Raw genomic sequence first — 16,960 nt, 5'->3', positions numbered from 1 at the left:
CAGGACTAGGGTTTGAAGACCTCTGGTTCCGGCTTCCAGAGTCCATCCATCTGTGATCTCCATGGCAGTCGATAGTGCGGCTCAGTCTCTGGGGTCACACAATCTCTGCTGGTGTGCCCGAAAAAACAGTCCAGTTGTCCGTTAGCCCCCCCTGTTGGTGTGCCCCAAAGGCACATCACAACAAAAACAGTTCCAAGGAATGGGCCGGACAAACCACAATGGAAACATCTTAGCATCAATCAGCATGATTACTTCATAATTCAACTTTTTTCACTCAACACCACAGTCCAAGCATTTTAACTACAATTTAGGGTTCAACTATTAGAGCTAGGCCTGTTTTAGGTTCCTATGCGCACATTATTTTAAGTTTACTTTAGACTAGATAAGCTAAAGATGTACATTAAATATCTGGCCAAATTAAATTGTTACACTGAGATATGCTAACGTGTCTTAAACAGAAAGTATCCCAGGGCTGTAGGAAATACTTGGGACTGGGGATAAAGTTTTTTTTTAGTTTGGAGCTTAATTATGCATTACAGCAACCAGAGGCTCGGGGCTGTATTCAGTTATGCTATTAGATTGCATAACTGAATACAGATCATGTGCTGTATTCATGACAGCTGAAATAATAACAGAGTAAAAGCTTTTATATTGTAATTTTAGAACATTAATAAAATGGCAAACAGCATGTGGGAAGAATATGGGAGACTGTTTGGGAGAAATGGAACCGGATGGGATATGTTTAAAGGGAGATGTTTAACTAAGGATTTTACAGCTGCCTAAAGAGAAGAATTTAAGAGCATTAAGATATCACAAGGCCACATTAAGCATGTCATCAGTTACAAAAGCATCAGATGTTATTAGTTATGCTGAGCTGAGGCAAGCCTCAGAGGGACAGTTTAACCTGAAACAGGACAAAAGATATGATAAACAAATTTGACCATGATGTAAACATCCAAAAGTTTATGGTGAGGCTGGGTTCAGTGTGTTCTGGCCTGAGGGGGCATGAAAAATATATCAGCAAAATAAAATAAAAGGCGAGTTTCTGAAGGGTTGTAATCTAATTCTAATCTCTTTGTTTTTGGGTAGCCTTCTCAATGTGCTGAATTACGGGGAAAAACTCTTATCATGTATAGAAAAACACTGGAAGCTCAGAAGCCCGGAAAAACGGAAGGTGGTTACGCCGCCTTTTGGGTCCGGGTGGAAACACCAATTTGTTATTGTTTCACCGTGCCGCGTCTACGGTGAAACACCCTCGGTGGACCAAGCTCGTTTTACCCAGTCAGGTGAACCCCACTTACTTATTACCTTGAATGTAGGACGCATAAAACAGAGAAGTATGCTTTTAGTTATATTTTATCTACGTAAAGACAGAGAAATAGTTACAGTCTCACCAGCGCTGATGGGCCCCTGATCGGCAGGAAGGCCTCGATTGCTCATCACACAAACATTATATAGGGATCTCGGGACACACCCATGCAAGGGCTGTACACATCCAAACTGTGACATCAGCAGGGAAACTGTGTCACCTCCGGGGTGGTATCTGATAGATATGTGCCAATCTTTTGGGTCAGTGCCATCTAAGTGTGCATCTGGGATAAACAGCTCGTTCCACTTGACCTCGTTGATATCCTAACACACCTAAATACATCACAGACTTGTTATCAGTGTATCAACCATCCAGACCACTAAGGTCTTCTGGCTCCAGCTCTACTCTGCATACCTAGAACCAGAACCAAACACGGAGAAGCAGCATTTAGTTCCTATGCTCCACTTATCTGGAACAAACTTCAGAAAAGTGTAAAAGTGCTAAAAGCCTGAGTTATTTTAAATTGAGATTAAAAACACATTTGTTTAAGATTGCCTTCGACTGTTCTAGTTAAACTGTTTGTTTTTAATGATTGCTTTTAGTTTCTATTCTCCCATGTTCTATTTTGTTTCTACATTCTATTCCTACTTGCTTTTATTCAGTTTTATTTTCCTATATTTTAATCATGTAAAGCAGTGTGCCTGTACACTTTGCCTTTGTACTGAAATGTGCTATACAAATAAATTTGCCTTGCCTTTGCCTTGCCTTGCAGTGAGATCATACCAAAACTATTGTTCCAAGGGTTCATTTTGAGGGCATTTTGTTGTCTTGTGTGTCTTATTTTCATTTTCAGCCCCAAAAGTTAGATTTTGCCACTTGCAGTGGCATATGGGAAAGCAATGTGTCTTCAGTGGGAATATATGTCAAGTGAGTTTTCTAAAGTTTTCTCAACCCTCATAATGTTGCAAATGATTTTATCAAGCTCAAGATCTGACAGCCTCAGCAGAGGAAGGAAAAGGAAATGCAAAGAGCCTGGATCGATTTGTTTAAATTTTAATGCTCACTTATTATGTGGTCAAGATTTTTGGTTGGCAAAGTCACTTATCTTACTTTGTCCATCTAGTTGTGTTTTGAGCTAATTCATTCCTCTTCTTAAACTGACTGATACGTTTTTTGCAGTGACTTTAAAAGATTTAGAACCAAACCTCAAGTCTGTCATCTCTGAGGTGACACTGGGACCCCTGATTGTCTGCATTAGGTTTGCGTAGTTCCTCGTGGAAAGAACTGACTACTGGTTACATGTTTGCAGCAATTGCTCAGCTCATTAGTAGGCCAGGAGAAGCTGGTTCTTTGCATCATTAAAATTAGAAACATTTTAAGTTTGATCAGATATAATCGGTTTCAATAGGGGTTCCTCATATTTCTGAAGCCTTATTCCATTTTAGATTTACTTTATGAGGGCAATTTTGATATCTGTAGGGCAAGACCTTTCAGTTTGTTGTCTGCATGCCTAAAGATAACAAATACAAACATGTGACAATATCTGACATGATGGCCTTGACTTCTGAAGACTTGGCTGTTTTGATTGGACAGAAGTGCATTAAACTTAATTGGATTGGATGTGGCTGTTCAACTTAGTGTTTTCTCTGTGAATTCTCAGTTCTGTTTCATATTCTAAAAAGGAGACCAACATAGGACATAGCTGTGACCATGTTCAATTTTTGAAGTTGTCAGTTTGAGGGAAAATTGAGCATTATAGTAAGAAAAGTGTTTAAGGTAGTTTACAATAAGCATAGGTTGATAGGATGTAAACAGCAAATAAGGTTGGCAAAATTATTATTATTATTGATTTCAAGCGCTCTAGCTAAACAAACACAAAGAAGAAACATTAGATCACACAGTTGTGCTGAAAATAAACAAAACTCTAAAAATCTAACTAGTACCTCATTTAGCACTGTTTTAAGAAATGTGCCATTCAGTTTCAGACAGCTAACATTTAGCGATTTATGCCTTACAAAAAGTTATGAACTGTCGGCATGGGATGAGACATGTAAAAGTGTCTTTGATCTTTCAAAATGAAACGCTGAGTATAATTTGTCTTTTTTCTTTTCCAGATTAAAGTACGCCCAGCCAAGCACGCAGACTGGGTAAGCTGTCGCAACACATTATTCTGCTATGCAACATTTTTATCTTTAAGTGTAAACACTCAGGAATTAAAAAAAGAAAACAAAAAGATTTTTTCCATATTCTTGACAGTATCCACGTAAGGACTATACTGTATATATTAGAACATTTATTTATAGAGGGACTGAGCAAATTCTTCAGTTTCATTCCTGGTCTTTATCAGGTTCCTATATGATTTATATCTAACCTTCAGATCATTAAACGATCCCATCAAACTGCACTCTGTCACGATTGTCACTGTCTTTGTAACATTTTGGTTGTTTTTGTGTGATCAAAACAGGTTTCTGCTGTAAATGAGAACTTGGATCTCAATGAGACAACCTGTATAAATAAAAGTTAAATAAAAATAAGATGTGAAAACCAATTCATTACTTAATAGCCTGTAGCAACTCTAGCTGATTCATAGCAAGTCTCCCTGCGTTGTGAAGGAATTTTTGCTTTCTGTATTTGACAGCATTGATTGCTTCACCCAAGCTTTCACAGGCAGATCATGTAGCAAAGCTTTAACAAGTTAAGCATAGAGGGGATTAGGGGACATTTCTGTCTGACCTAAAATCCCTGATATAAATCACTCACAGCTCCACAGCTATAACTCCAACTGTGTGTTGGTACTTTATAAAGCTTATACGCATTGACGTCTTTGTCAGTCATTGGAAGGAAACCAGAAAAAGGAAGTCAGGTTTCCTGCTTTTTAAGCATTTTAGATAACTATGAACTCAAGCTGGACAATATGGCCAAGACTTATATCACAATACATATATCAATATTATATATCAATACATATCTTGATTTCAGTCGAATGCGATAATTACGATATCGATATAAACAAAATAAAAGCCTCAGAAAGACTGCCAAGAATGCCCCCAGAAGGTGCCTGTACAAACTTATGACAATTATTTTCCCATATTTATAAAACTCCACCAACATAACATTTTAGAAATATTTGCTTTATAAAATAAAACGCATAAAACTACATAAAATTAGCAACGTCAGCCAGTGACAGATGCTGTAAACATAGATGTTTATGTATATTTAAATATGTAGATGTCATATCACCATTATTGAATAAAGTTATATTGCGATATATATTGATATTGAATTATTGTCCACTCCAGCTATGAACCGTTGCCTTAGAATTTGCGCCAACCTGAAAACTGCCTTGTGATCATTTTTGTCTATGCATTTCATTTCTCCCCAAGACGAACTGATGTAAACACAGTGACAAACTGGAATGCTCCTCTCGTCTGGGAAGGAACCTTTGATCCTGTGGTTATAGATGCAATCTATAAGAAAATGGAGCCAAGAGTAGCTGTTGTGGTTTTTGCTGTTGGCAAGTATGTAAACAGAAAACTGTTTAAACTTATAATGAATAGAATGAGTTTTTACTGGCTTACTACAATTAGTCTCATCATTTCTTTTTTTCTGTATTGTTTGTCTTTTTATTACTAGTTGATAGCTTTTGTTTGCTTTCACCACTCAGGTACACTCGTTTTTTGAAGGGGTTCATTGAGTCAGGAGAAAAGTACTTTCTTGTTGGCTTCAGTGTCACTTACTACATTCATACAGACAGAGAAAATGAAGTTCCTAAGGTGAGTGTTTTAAAAGTTTTTTTGCCCATATTTTTTCTCTGCCCTGTTATAAACCGCATTAACCAGAAAGCGTTTTAAATACCTTGTGTACAGCTGAAAATACAGATCAGCTCAGCCAAACCTTTTTAGGTTTTTGATCAAAGTCGGAAGAGCTGGTTAAATTTTCAGACAACTTTTAGTGACAGCAGACTTTATGAACAATAAGTGATTTTGTTGCATAGGCTTGTTGCAAGACAAAAAAAAACAGCTTGGCAAGGATGATTGGAGCAAGAATCAGAGCAAATTTATTTAATTTGTATGTGACATCAGGTCAGTTTAAAAATAACTTTTTATTATTATTATTATTATAAAGGACATATTTTACCAGTTCTCTAAATGGACTTGGTTTTAAATGAACATGAATTCTCAACCAGAAAAGGTGTTACGCACTTACAGAGAACCCGATATTCAGCCTGACCTGACACCGTGTTAAGCTTTAAAGGGTTTATTAATGAAGAAACCAGAGAACCTGGTGCAGGAAGGAAAAACCTCAGCAGGAGTGATCAGTAACTTGCCCAGGCTGTGTGCTGATTGCTCACAGCAGTCCCTGAGGCAGATAATACACACACAAATCCGTGGGCTAGACAAGGTTTGCAGTCGTCATACAGTCCAGGGATCTCATTTATAAAACTTTGAGTAGAATGCATACTAAAAATGTACCTACGCCAAAAAAAAGAACATGGCGTACAACAAAAAATATTCAAATTTATAAAACCATCCGCACGCACACTAGCACACAATTTCCCTTTATAGATAACAGCTGTATCTGACCTCTGCACGCCCAGATTCAACCATAAATGGTCAATGCAAAGCACCTCATGAATGTGAATGTTTATTAAAAAGGGTCAGCTAATCGTTTTCTTGTTTTTTTTCATCATGGTGAAAAAGCAAAGAAATTCTGAAAAAAATTCACAGAGAGATGTTTATTAAATGTGTAAATAAGTGGTAAAAGCACAGATATTGCCCACATTGAAAAAATTTAAATGTCGAAAGACAGCGGTATTCCTCTGAGGCTGTGCGTTCAGATGAACATTCAGAGAAGGGAGCGAGACCAGGAATGAGAGTATGTACAAGAATATGTACAGCAAGTAACATAATGTCAGGACTTTTATGATTTATATATTTAAGGAAGTGGGTGGAAGCACAAACGTAGATATATTCCCACTCCTTGTCAATTTATCGTGCATGCTACCCCTTACATGCATTTGATATATAGTATATTCATATATATGGAATCCATAGAAATATAATAATCACAGTGGCACACATGATCATTTTTTCTTTGAAATTATATTTTAAGCTACTGTATGAACTAAAATAACAACAGCAGCAGTAACAATAACAACAACAAAAGAATAATAATAAGAAGAAGTATTTAACATATTATATCAAGTAATATATTAACATCTGTTTATATGATCATTTGACCTGTTTTATGTTTAATCATAGCTGTATTTCAATATTCAGATTGTCCGACAATTTAACACCAGAGTTTATTCATGATTTATTTAGAGAGGCAATCATATTTTCACAACATATTTCATTTTTTGAAAACTGCTTTTTATTTTTGTCCAACTTTAGAAATTGCTTGATTATCTGAAACATTTAAGTGCAACAAAAGAGCAAAAACAATTACTGGGGGTGAAATATTTTTTCACAGCACTCTATTCTCAATACAGAACAGAAGTCATCGCCAGGCACTGTATAAAGAAAGCTCTCATCATATTATTGTTTGCAAAAAAGAGCCTATGGGGATCGATAAAGGTTTATAAGGAAGAGACTGAAGCCGTGAAATAGAAAAAAATATCTCCTGGAGAACCAAGAACCCTGTGATAAAGAAAATCCTTGTTTTTCTCTAGCTTGACTTTTAATAATATACATAAATCTGGCAATTCTCCATGTTTTTCCAAATTTATTATTTTGTTCAGATCTATATTTTCCCGTTTGATAGCTAAGTGTTCAGTTTTGCAAAAAGTTCTGTAAAAAAAACAAAATTACAACATAAAATCAATGTTGTCTCTGTCTTGAAGATTTGAGGACTTATATTATCTAAGAAGGAACATTGACACTGTACTAGTTATCTTGTTGTTTTACTAGAATTGGTTATGTAGGCATGGAACAACCTAGAACCTCAAGCAGAAAATGCTTTCTTTCACAGTTTCTGAGTATTCAACCCGCCTGTACTGTTGATTACCTGCTTCGACTCGCTGCAGGCTTGATCGAATTAGTATAAGGACATTTCTCCAATTACACATATCATTTTACCGTTGAGGTGCTCAGTCGATTACATCATACTTTATGGTAAATACTGCAAAGAAGAAAAAGAAAAACAATGTGAAGAAATTCACCTCAGTTACGAGGAATTTACTTTCAGGAACAGGGCGCTGCTGTCACCAGCACTGATAATAAAGGAGTGACAATTTCTCAGGTGTATCACAACATCCCTGGACAATAGACCATTTTAGAGAAATATGCCCCTGCCATAAAACAAGTTCCATCATAGAAGTGAAACAGGTTCAGACAGTTGATTGTTAAAAATAAAATACTTCCAATTTATCATTATACACTCTACTAAAATGACCAATACAGCCCTCTAACAAGCAATACAAATGTTGCTAGTTGTTTCAACTGTTCCTTCTGCATTTTTAAGGTTCCTTTTAAAATTATTCCTCTAACCTACTTTCTCATGGTGCATTTTGCTTTTTATAAGTTTGTCTGTAGCGTAAGTAATAAGTATATCATTCAGTACAAACATTACAAAGTTTGGCAGTCACACTGAGTAAGAGCTGTAATGTGCTTATCAGTAAGATAAACCAGTACAATAGGAGAAAAGGCATGGGTTGCTTCCAAGTTATATTTGTTGAACCTCAAAATAAAATAGCAGGGGCAAGTGAGTAAACTAATGTTTCTTTACAAAACATTTAGAAGAAAAAATGGTCACGCAAGGAGCACAGGTAAAACAGAGGGCATGTCTATAAAATAGTTATCAGATTACCCTTGGCAGCTATACCAGGAAATATTGCAAGCAACTCAAGAGTCACGCAAATTCAAAGAAAGTCAGATCATGTGTAAGTTATACTCTCAATAACAGCCTTGTGAGAGGGGAACAATGCTGTTATTGCGAGGATGACTCAGTCTTTGGGGAAGTATAGGCAGCCATCAGAGCATTAACGATCATTTGATAGCCTGATGGATCCTTTTCCCTGTGAGCAACCAGTTTTGATTGCCACCTTTAAACTTGTTGAGCAACTATGCGAAGGTACTACTTATAAAAATGAGTTTACCTTAAACTCCCCAGACTGAAGAAGTCTCTTGGAGAAGAGACATAACGTTTCAACAGAAAAGAACCCATCCAGAGGACCTACTCAACATTATATATTTTTCTACTTAAAAATGAAACAGCTGTTACTTCCATGATTTTTTTTTTGTGGGACCATATAATCAAATAGCAGGGAAAGGTGAATAAATTGGTGTTTTATTACAGAATTCAAAAGAAATTGAACGTTACAAAAGGTCATGCCTGGAGAGGTAGAATACAGGACACATATTCAATGGGGTTATCAGATTACGCATGGCAGCTGTGCCAGGAAAGGCTGCCAACTCAAGAGTTTTATATGTACAAAGAAAGAGAGGCGAGGCACTTTGTGAGTGGAGTATTTTATTTCCTTGTAAGGCCAGGTGTGAAGAAAAAAACTATTGGTAAATTAAGATGACGATTCAGGGGAAATGCACCAAATCTGACTGCATTCAAAAAACCAGAGGGAAAAAAAACCCTGTATCATTAAAATTAAGTTAAATGTATGTAAGTGAATTCTAAATTGAATGTTTGATTGAACTACTTTAAAGGAGTGGTTCAGTTGGATTGTGAAAAAAACTAAATGAACTGGATTTTGATGGACCCACGTATAGGTAGGTGATGATTTTTAAACAGAGCATCTTACCCTGAGGGCTCACCCTGGACTTTTGCAGTGAATTAGCTGAATAGCAATGGAGGTTAATAGTTGTTACTCCAATCTAAAGCAAAATTGTGAACTTCAAAGACAATATACCAAGTCTTTCTTCACTGCAAAATTTATGAAAATGGCCAACAGTCGAACATTTCAATAATTGGTGTTGGATACGTAACTAGTTACGAGGCAAAGTAACTGTGCAGTTACTTTTTTACGATCTAAAATGTCAACGAATTTGAAAGACTTGCCTGTTAATGGAAGTTTAAATACTGCTGAGTTCAATTATCAGATATAAAATGCATAATAATTAAATAAATGGACAAAATATCTAAAAACGTTGTACTACCATTTTAATGTGTGTGGTTGGGCAAGTGAGTCAACAGTCAAGACACGTATCAATTGCAATATATTTATGTTGTTGTTGTTGTTGTTGTTGTTGTGTTTAGAATAAAAGAACAACAAAACAACCTAGATGTTGCAGAACTGGATAATGACTGCATATTAATAGACTACAATTGGCTATAACATGGGTATAGTAATAAAAACTAATACTTGTCATGCAATATGACAAAATAAAATACATGTAGTAAAATTAAATAGGGGTCACACCATTACTGTCAACAGCTAGTTAGAATGTACTTCAAAGGTTTTTTGTGATTATGACAGGGAGTAATAAAAGCATAGACTACCACTGAAGAAGGAAAGCGCAAAACTAAGGCACCCAGTTGTAAATTTAAATATTAAAAGAAACAATAACGCTTTGCCCTACTTCTGACTATTTAATAAAACTCCAAACAATCCATACTAACTACCAACTCTCCATTCACTTATTTATGTATCCATCCTGCACATTTTGCCTTTGACCTGAGCAGACATAAAATAGTGCAGATACTTCCAGCTTCCTATGCTGTCTGAATTTGCAAGGCTCTCCTGCAACACGGCGCACCTATCTCACACACCCTCCCCACCCTCTGCTCTATTCCCTAAAAAGAGTGTGCTCTTAAGAAAAGCCACTTTAATTGATTGAGTTATGATAACGTGCCGCATTCAGTTAGATTACTCCATTACTTAAAAAACAACACTGTTACTGATGCCGTAATTTTTCTAACGCTGTTAATCCCAACACTGGTTAGTAGTAGTAGTAGTAGTAGTAGTAGTAGTAGTAGTAGTAGTAGTAGTAGTAGTAGTAGTAGTGGATGTTTTAACGTTAACAAAACCAGTGCACTAGCTTCTTACCAAGAGGCAGTCTGTTTTCTCAAGCAAAGCTAACTTACAGGTCCATTTCAATTAGCTAAATATCAAATGCTAAAGTTGAAGCCCATACTCTGGATACATTGATTGGGCTCTAGACCTTCTAACTTCCATGCGATGTGAAGTCACCAGTCTTTCTCATTTCATATGCACGGGGCTTGTGACATAATCGCAATTTCTGAGAGACTAAGTTTGGGCTTTTCATTAGCTGGCAGTACCAAAGGACCGCATCTGTTTCAAAAATTGCACAATCCACAAGAGAGCTGCATCTAAAGTTTCATTTTATTCCGTTGCTCTTCCCTTTTAATCACACTTGCATTTATCTAGATTTTAAAAAAACAATATCTTAACAAAAGCATTAAAATGCTTGTATGTTTCCTTTTCAAGTCATGAAGTTGAACTCTGACTCTTCTAGTTTAAAGGTACATGTAGCCATTCGCATGACAAAGTAACAGTGAAATAGCTCTCAGTTTCAAAAAGGTGGGTGGCCCCTGGTGTGGAGTGTATACAATATGCAGGAATAACGTTTAATGAAATAGACAAAATATAAAATGAGCTTCTTGATGTATGCTCTAGAAGTGGAAGAAAATACCAGCTGGTGAAGCAGTTAGTCTGTGATATGATCCAATTGCTCAATTTATAGAATAAACAACTAACAGAAAAAGGTCACTAAGCCAAATAGAGCCTAAGAGATAATGATACCAACAAGCTGGTGAAAAAGACAAATGTGTTTATATATAAACTGAGAGTGCAAATGAATGTGGGTTGTGAGTGGTCTGAAACAGAAACGTGACTCTTACACAGGAAACCCTCACTTAAAAAAAAAAATTTATGATGAAAGGCCTTGTGCATCTGACAAGTTTAACTGAAGCTGCATGATAGATAGACAGACAGACAGACAGGCAGGCAGGCAGGCAGATAGATAGATAGATAGATAGATAGATAGATAGATAGATAGATAGATAGATAGATAGATAGATAGATAGATAGATAGATAGATAGATAGATAGATAGATAGATAGATAGATAGATAGATAGATAGATAGATAGATAGATAGATAGATAGATAGATACGTGTGGTGTCAGTAAGTGACAAGATAATATCATTGCCTGATGCATTTAACCTGCAGATAAACTTACACATTACCTTTCTTGAAACAGCTTGTAAGGTATTGACTCTTGCTGTGACAAACATCTCATTCGCACTAGTCCATCTTGGCCATTTCAAAAGTACCCACAAAGCACCATTATAGGCCACCTGCAGCCTTTGCAGGTTGGTTTTTCTATATGTAGACAACAGGTGAGCAGTGTACAGAGAGGTACAATATGCATAAAATAGTTCCACTTTTACTTCATCAGCACATGCACCGAATTTACGTGCAAGGGCATTAGCTTGACCATACAACATTCTACATTGTCTATAGATATCATCATCATCTGACAGATTTTCTGTGATAATGTGCCCAAGATACTTGATTTTGTTTGTAACATCCAGCACAGTATTTGACAGCCGAAAATCTGGAAACTAAATAGATTTATCTTCTTTACTCCTGCAGATCATGACCACACTTTTAGATGGATTGTACTTAATGTCGTGTTCCAGACCATACTCAGAACAGATGTTAAGTAGTTGCTGTAACCCAGCAGTACTTGGACTAAATATCACCAAATCATCTGCATACATCAGGTGATTAAGTACAGAGTTACCAGCAACACAACCAGTGTTACAAGGTCTCAACTTGGTTGACAGTTCGTCCAGATACAAATTAAAGAGAACTGGGGATAAAATCCCGCCCTGCCTCACCCCATTACTAACTTTGAATGGAGCCGAGACACAGTCCTCCCATTTAATCTGCAGTGTTTGTTGAGCATACCAATACTTCAAAATACGAACAATATACTCTGGTACACCTTTTTGTGTCAGTTTTATGAATAGTTTTCTGTGATTTACTCTATCAAATGCTTTCGATGCATCCAGGAAACACATAAAAACTGAAGAGTTCTGCTTATTATATTTATAAATAATCTCCTTTAGAGCATATATACACATATCTGTGCCCAGCCTAGCCTTAAAACCAAACTGGTTATCTGTAGAATTGATAACCTCTAAAATCCTGTCCAGCAGGATTGATTGAATAATTTTTGAAACTATACTGGCCAGCGCTATCGGACGGTAATTATCAGAACTGCCAATCTTCCCAGTTTTATCTTTGATGACGGGTACTAACAGGACTCTTAACATAGAGTCAGGTAAAAAGAAACATATATAGGAAAGGCTGTAAAACAGATGGAAAATAGAGGAGCCAGCCTTGCACTTGCATACTTTAAATGCTCTGCTGAGACTCCATCCAACCCAGCGGCTTTATTGTTAGACAATTTGGAAATAGCTTTATGAACTTCATAAGGCAGGATTTCATCTATATGGTCAACATTATTTACAGTGTATGGTTCACTATGAATACAATTAAATAATCTACTGTAATGTTGGTGCCACGGCTCCACAATATTAGCAGCGCCTGATATGCCATCAACTGCACAGGGCAGGGATGTTGCATGACTGAATGTGTGTGTGTGTGTGTGTGTGTGTGTGTGTGTGTGTGTGTGTGTGTGTGTGTGTGTGTGTGTGTGTGTGTGTGTGTGTGTGTGTGTGTGTGTGTGTGTGTTTGTGTGTATGCACCAGATTCTCGCATCTGAGGTATTTGTACTTGTGCTAACATTTTTTAAAATGTGTTTTCAGGATTCAGATATTTAAGAGCTCTTTATGGTTGATTTGTGTTAATCAATCGATCCATCTTTTGAATGCTTAGGGATGTTGTCTGTAATTTTCTGCTTTATTTTATTTATTTATTTTTTTGACTTTTCAGGTTGCGTTGGGTAAGGGCAGGAAAATTACAACTGTATCTGTTCCAAGTGCCAACCGCTGGCAAGATGTTGTGCTTGGAAGGATGAAATGGGCTACCTCCACTATTGAAAAAGTGGTAAAAAAGTGAAACACATGCTGTTTTTTTTTTTTGTTTTTTTTGGTGAAGTCATAGAAGCTTTTGAAGCTTTATTTTTCAGGCTTAAATGAACACACAGATTTACAGTCAGAGATAGAATTAGCTATCATGCAAAGGTAAGCAGATACCTATAGCCCTAACATCCTCATAAATAGCTAGCATCCCACATGGATTTTAGTTTTCCATCTGTCATTATGTTTTTGTTAAATATGGTAAATAAAAATAAATATTATAGAATCTGACTATCCCACTACAATATAGCATATTTTCCTCTGTATGTTTTCTTTTCTTTGTTCTGTTCATGTATAGCAACTTTATTGTCTTGTTACTGAAATGGGGTACACAAATAAACTTGTCTTGCCTATTATTATTATTATTATTATTATTATTTTATTGGATATTGCTGTATAATAAAAAATAGCTGGAGTATATTAAAATTACAAATATGTCCTCTATCCCTGTTATAACATTGGACTGGTCTCAAATATTGGCTGCATGATGCAATAATATGGATGTAAGCAAATCTTTTAGTGATGTCAAAAAGCGAAATCTTTTTGGTTTATGCACCCAGAGGAAAATAAATCCCTGGAGTCATTAACAATAAAATCCCTAAGGCTTTTGCTGCTTGCAAGACCCTGACTCTTGCTGGCTTTGCTAAAAGGGTTTTTTTTTCCCACATTCCCCACCCAATCAAACTGAATCTCCTGGATAAAAGTTGTGCAGTCAATAAGACCAATGGGTACATAGGCAGGTACTGCCGCACAGGTGTGCTCTGGGCCCAAAGGGTGTCCTTCTCTGGTGCCTCTAGACCCTCACCCAGACCATGGCTCCAGCTGAGGAGTTATTTGTCTTGGACTAAAATATAAGTAGGTCCACATCTAGTGAGGTAATGTTTGATCTGAAATCCTATTCTACTTTAAAAAAAATTATGTCATTCAAAACGTTACTTTACACCATAGGCACAAATGTCAGCATTACCAAAAACAGCCATTGTCATGTGTCCTAACAGAGCTCTGAAATGATTGGACTGTAGATCTTGAGCTATTCTGTTTCATTAATACTTACCTTAAGTCTGCTTTAATTTCAGATCCGTAATGAGGCAGATTATCTGTTCATGATGGACATAGACAGTGTCTTCCATAACAGGTTTGGAGCAGAGTCTCTAAGCCGTCTGTCAGCTGTACTTCACCGTGGCTACTACAAGGTTTTACCCTTTTTTTCTTTTATACATAATATTTGCCTTTAGCAAAACTTTTCATTGTAATCCAGTTCTTGAAAATCCTGCGTTTTCCACACAGACCACAGCCAGGGACAGTTTTCCCTATGAACGGCGACAACAATCCAAAGCCTTCATCCCTGCTGGGGAAGGAGACTACTACTACACTGCAGCTGTCTGGGGTGGATACCTGGATGATATGTACAAGCTTGTCAAGTAATCAAACTATAATTTTATTTATTTTTTATTTATATATAATGTTTTATCTATGATGACCACAGCAGGGTCTTTTACAGACATTTCTGTTCTCAAAATGCAAAATGATCTATCATCTTCACACAAAGAGCTGAAAAGCATTCAGTGGTTAGTTCCTTCAGGTGATTGGGGTTTTAAAAAGAAAAGACTAATGATTTTATACATTTGGATTTCTGGTGTAAGTAGATGGTCCCAGATGTTAAACTTTTGCAGCAGTATTGATATTTGACTTCCATCTGATCTTTTATCAGGTACTGTTATGAAATGCAGGAGGAGGATGCCAAAAACAAGATAGAAGCTGTCTGGCAGGAGGAGAGTCATCTCAACAGGTACAGTATTACACATCACAAATCAAAATCACATTTAACAAAAAAAAATTACATTCTCCTACCAACTCAAACCATACAAATCCAAACACTGCGTGTTTCCCTGTCCTCCTTCTATCCAGGTACCTGTTATACAACAAGCCAACCAAAGTGCTGTCTCCAGAATACCTGTGGTCTGATTATGACAAAGTGCCAGCCGACATTAAAGTTGTCAGGGTCTCCCAGTTGGTTAAGAACTACGCAGAAGTGCGTCCAAATGGTGGAAATTGATGCTTCAGCAGGTGTTGATCATTCTGGCCAGGCCAACTTTTTGAAGTACCAAACATACCCGCCTGCTCGGGGATGTTCATGACTGACCCGGTGTCAAAACTTACCCATCAGGTGAATGTTTCGTAACCCACTTTAATGACCGACAATTTAAACGATTTTTTTCCAAAATCTGCTCATAGATTATCATTAAGAAAAGGGGTTATATTACTTAAAATACTATCTACTAGCAGGAGGTTACTCTGAGGTATATTGATTTAATTGGCTGGCACAATCTCTCATATTTCTTAAGAGTTCAGAACCCCACTCAATGAAGAGAAAGTGTAGTACAAAATATTCGAAAATAATACACAACTGAATTCATTAAAATGAGAGATTTGAGCATTTTTTTCTACCATATTTTTCGGATTATAAATCGCTCCGGAATATAAATCGCATCAGTCAAAAATGCGTCATAAGGAGGAAAGAAATAAGTTGCACCAGACTATACGCATTTATTTAGAAATTAGTTTCACACAATCCCGTGACTAAAAGCTAACATATTATGTGGTGTGCCAATTTGTTCAATTACACAGCTGCATCCACAACCGGCTGAATAAAATGCAGCGTACCTTGGAGGTTGAATTTGGTAAATTAGCATAACAAGCTAGTAACTCCAACCCAGAAAGTTCTTTCCAGCGCATTTCAGCATAATAGCCCATTATGCTGAAAGTTGTCAAAATTACCCTGAAATTAGACCGTGAGCATAGCGGTGCTACGTGCTAAGCTAACAGCACGGCACAGATTTTTCAGAGCAACATAAAGCTCACGTCCATCAGCAAAGTTGTAAACCGCCTGGACAGCAGACCTGTAAGCTAGCGCTAGCTGCCATTAGCTTCATGGACAGCCCAATAACAGGGTTCTGTCACGGTCAAGGCCCTTCGAGCTGCACCATGTGATGCTCCGCTGCGTGAATGCATACTGAAACTGCAAAACAACAGTCAGACATGTGTTTGTCTTTGTTGCTTATAAATTGTTGCTTATAAATAGGGTAATTATATGCAGTACAAGTTTTCATATTTTATGTGTCTGGATCCTAACCTAGCTGATAGAACAGCTTCAAAATGCAAACAGAAGAAACAGGAGCAAGAGAGAAAAAAGTCATGAGTGTGATTTTTATTAACCATGCCTGCAAGCTGAATTCTTGCAGTATTTGTGAATTGACGAACACACGAGATTCCATCTTGTCCCGCTCTCAACTCAACTGTTCGGGACCAAACCAAAAAAAAACGGTTCAGGTCAATCACGTTGCAGTATTATTGTTTAAGGCGGGACATACAATAAGCAAGAGCTGACAAGCCCACAGCTGGACCAAAATAAACACGGCAGCACACTTGTAGCTGCTACTTTCACATCTGTTTTGTCAGAATCCACAATTTCTTCTTTGAAAGAGGAACAGCAAGAAGTGCCTTGACCAGCGTAAGTTGTGGTTTCTCATGACGCCTGCTGCATACATTTTTCTTTGCTAGTGTGATTGGCTAAAACCAACCTTAGGTAGACGGGCTCCAGGTGCCGCTCCATCCTGTCAGCTCGGAG

At 37.0% G+C, this 16,960-nt stretch overlaps 1 protein-coding gene across 1 annotated transcript in view; it reads left to right on the top strand.

Annotated features, from left to right (window-relative positions):
• Positions 1–16,162, top strand: part of LOC105924102 (globoside alpha-1,3-N-acetylgalactosaminyltransferase 1) — a 34,347-nt gene extending 18,185 nt beyond the window's left edge. The window contains exons 4-11 of the mRNA XM_036136394.1: positions 3,424–3,456; positions 4,693–4,827; positions 4,974–5,082; positions 13,187–13,300; positions 14,409–14,525; positions 14,620–14,753; positions 15,044–15,121; positions 15,241–16,162. Of these exons, the coding sequence (XP_035992287.1) occupies positions 3,424–3,456; positions 4,693–4,827; positions 4,974–5,082; positions 13,187–13,300; positions 14,409–14,525; positions 14,620–14,753; positions 15,044–15,121; positions 15,241–15,388 (868 nt within the window). The 3' untranslated portion in view covers positions 15,389–16,162. The remainder of the gene's footprint in view (positions 1–3,423; positions 3,457–4,692; positions 4,828–4,973; positions 5,083–13,186; positions 13,301–14,408; positions 14,526–14,619; positions 14,754–15,043; positions 15,122–15,240) is intronic.
• The last annotated feature ends 798 nt before the right edge of the window (positions 16,163–16,960 follow it).

Source organism: Fundulus heteroclitus, chromosome 4 (genome assembly GCF_011125445.2).
Source record: "Fundulus heteroclitus isolate FHET01 chromosome 4, MU-UCD_Fhet_4.1, whole genome shotgun sequence".
Classification (NCBI taxonomy): domain Eukaryota; kingdom Metazoa; phylum Chordata; class Actinopteri; order Cyprinodontiformes; family Fundulidae; genus Fundulus; species Fundulus heteroclitus.
Note: the sequence above shows the minus strand (reverse complement) of the source record. Positions and strands in the feature narration are given on the sequence as shown.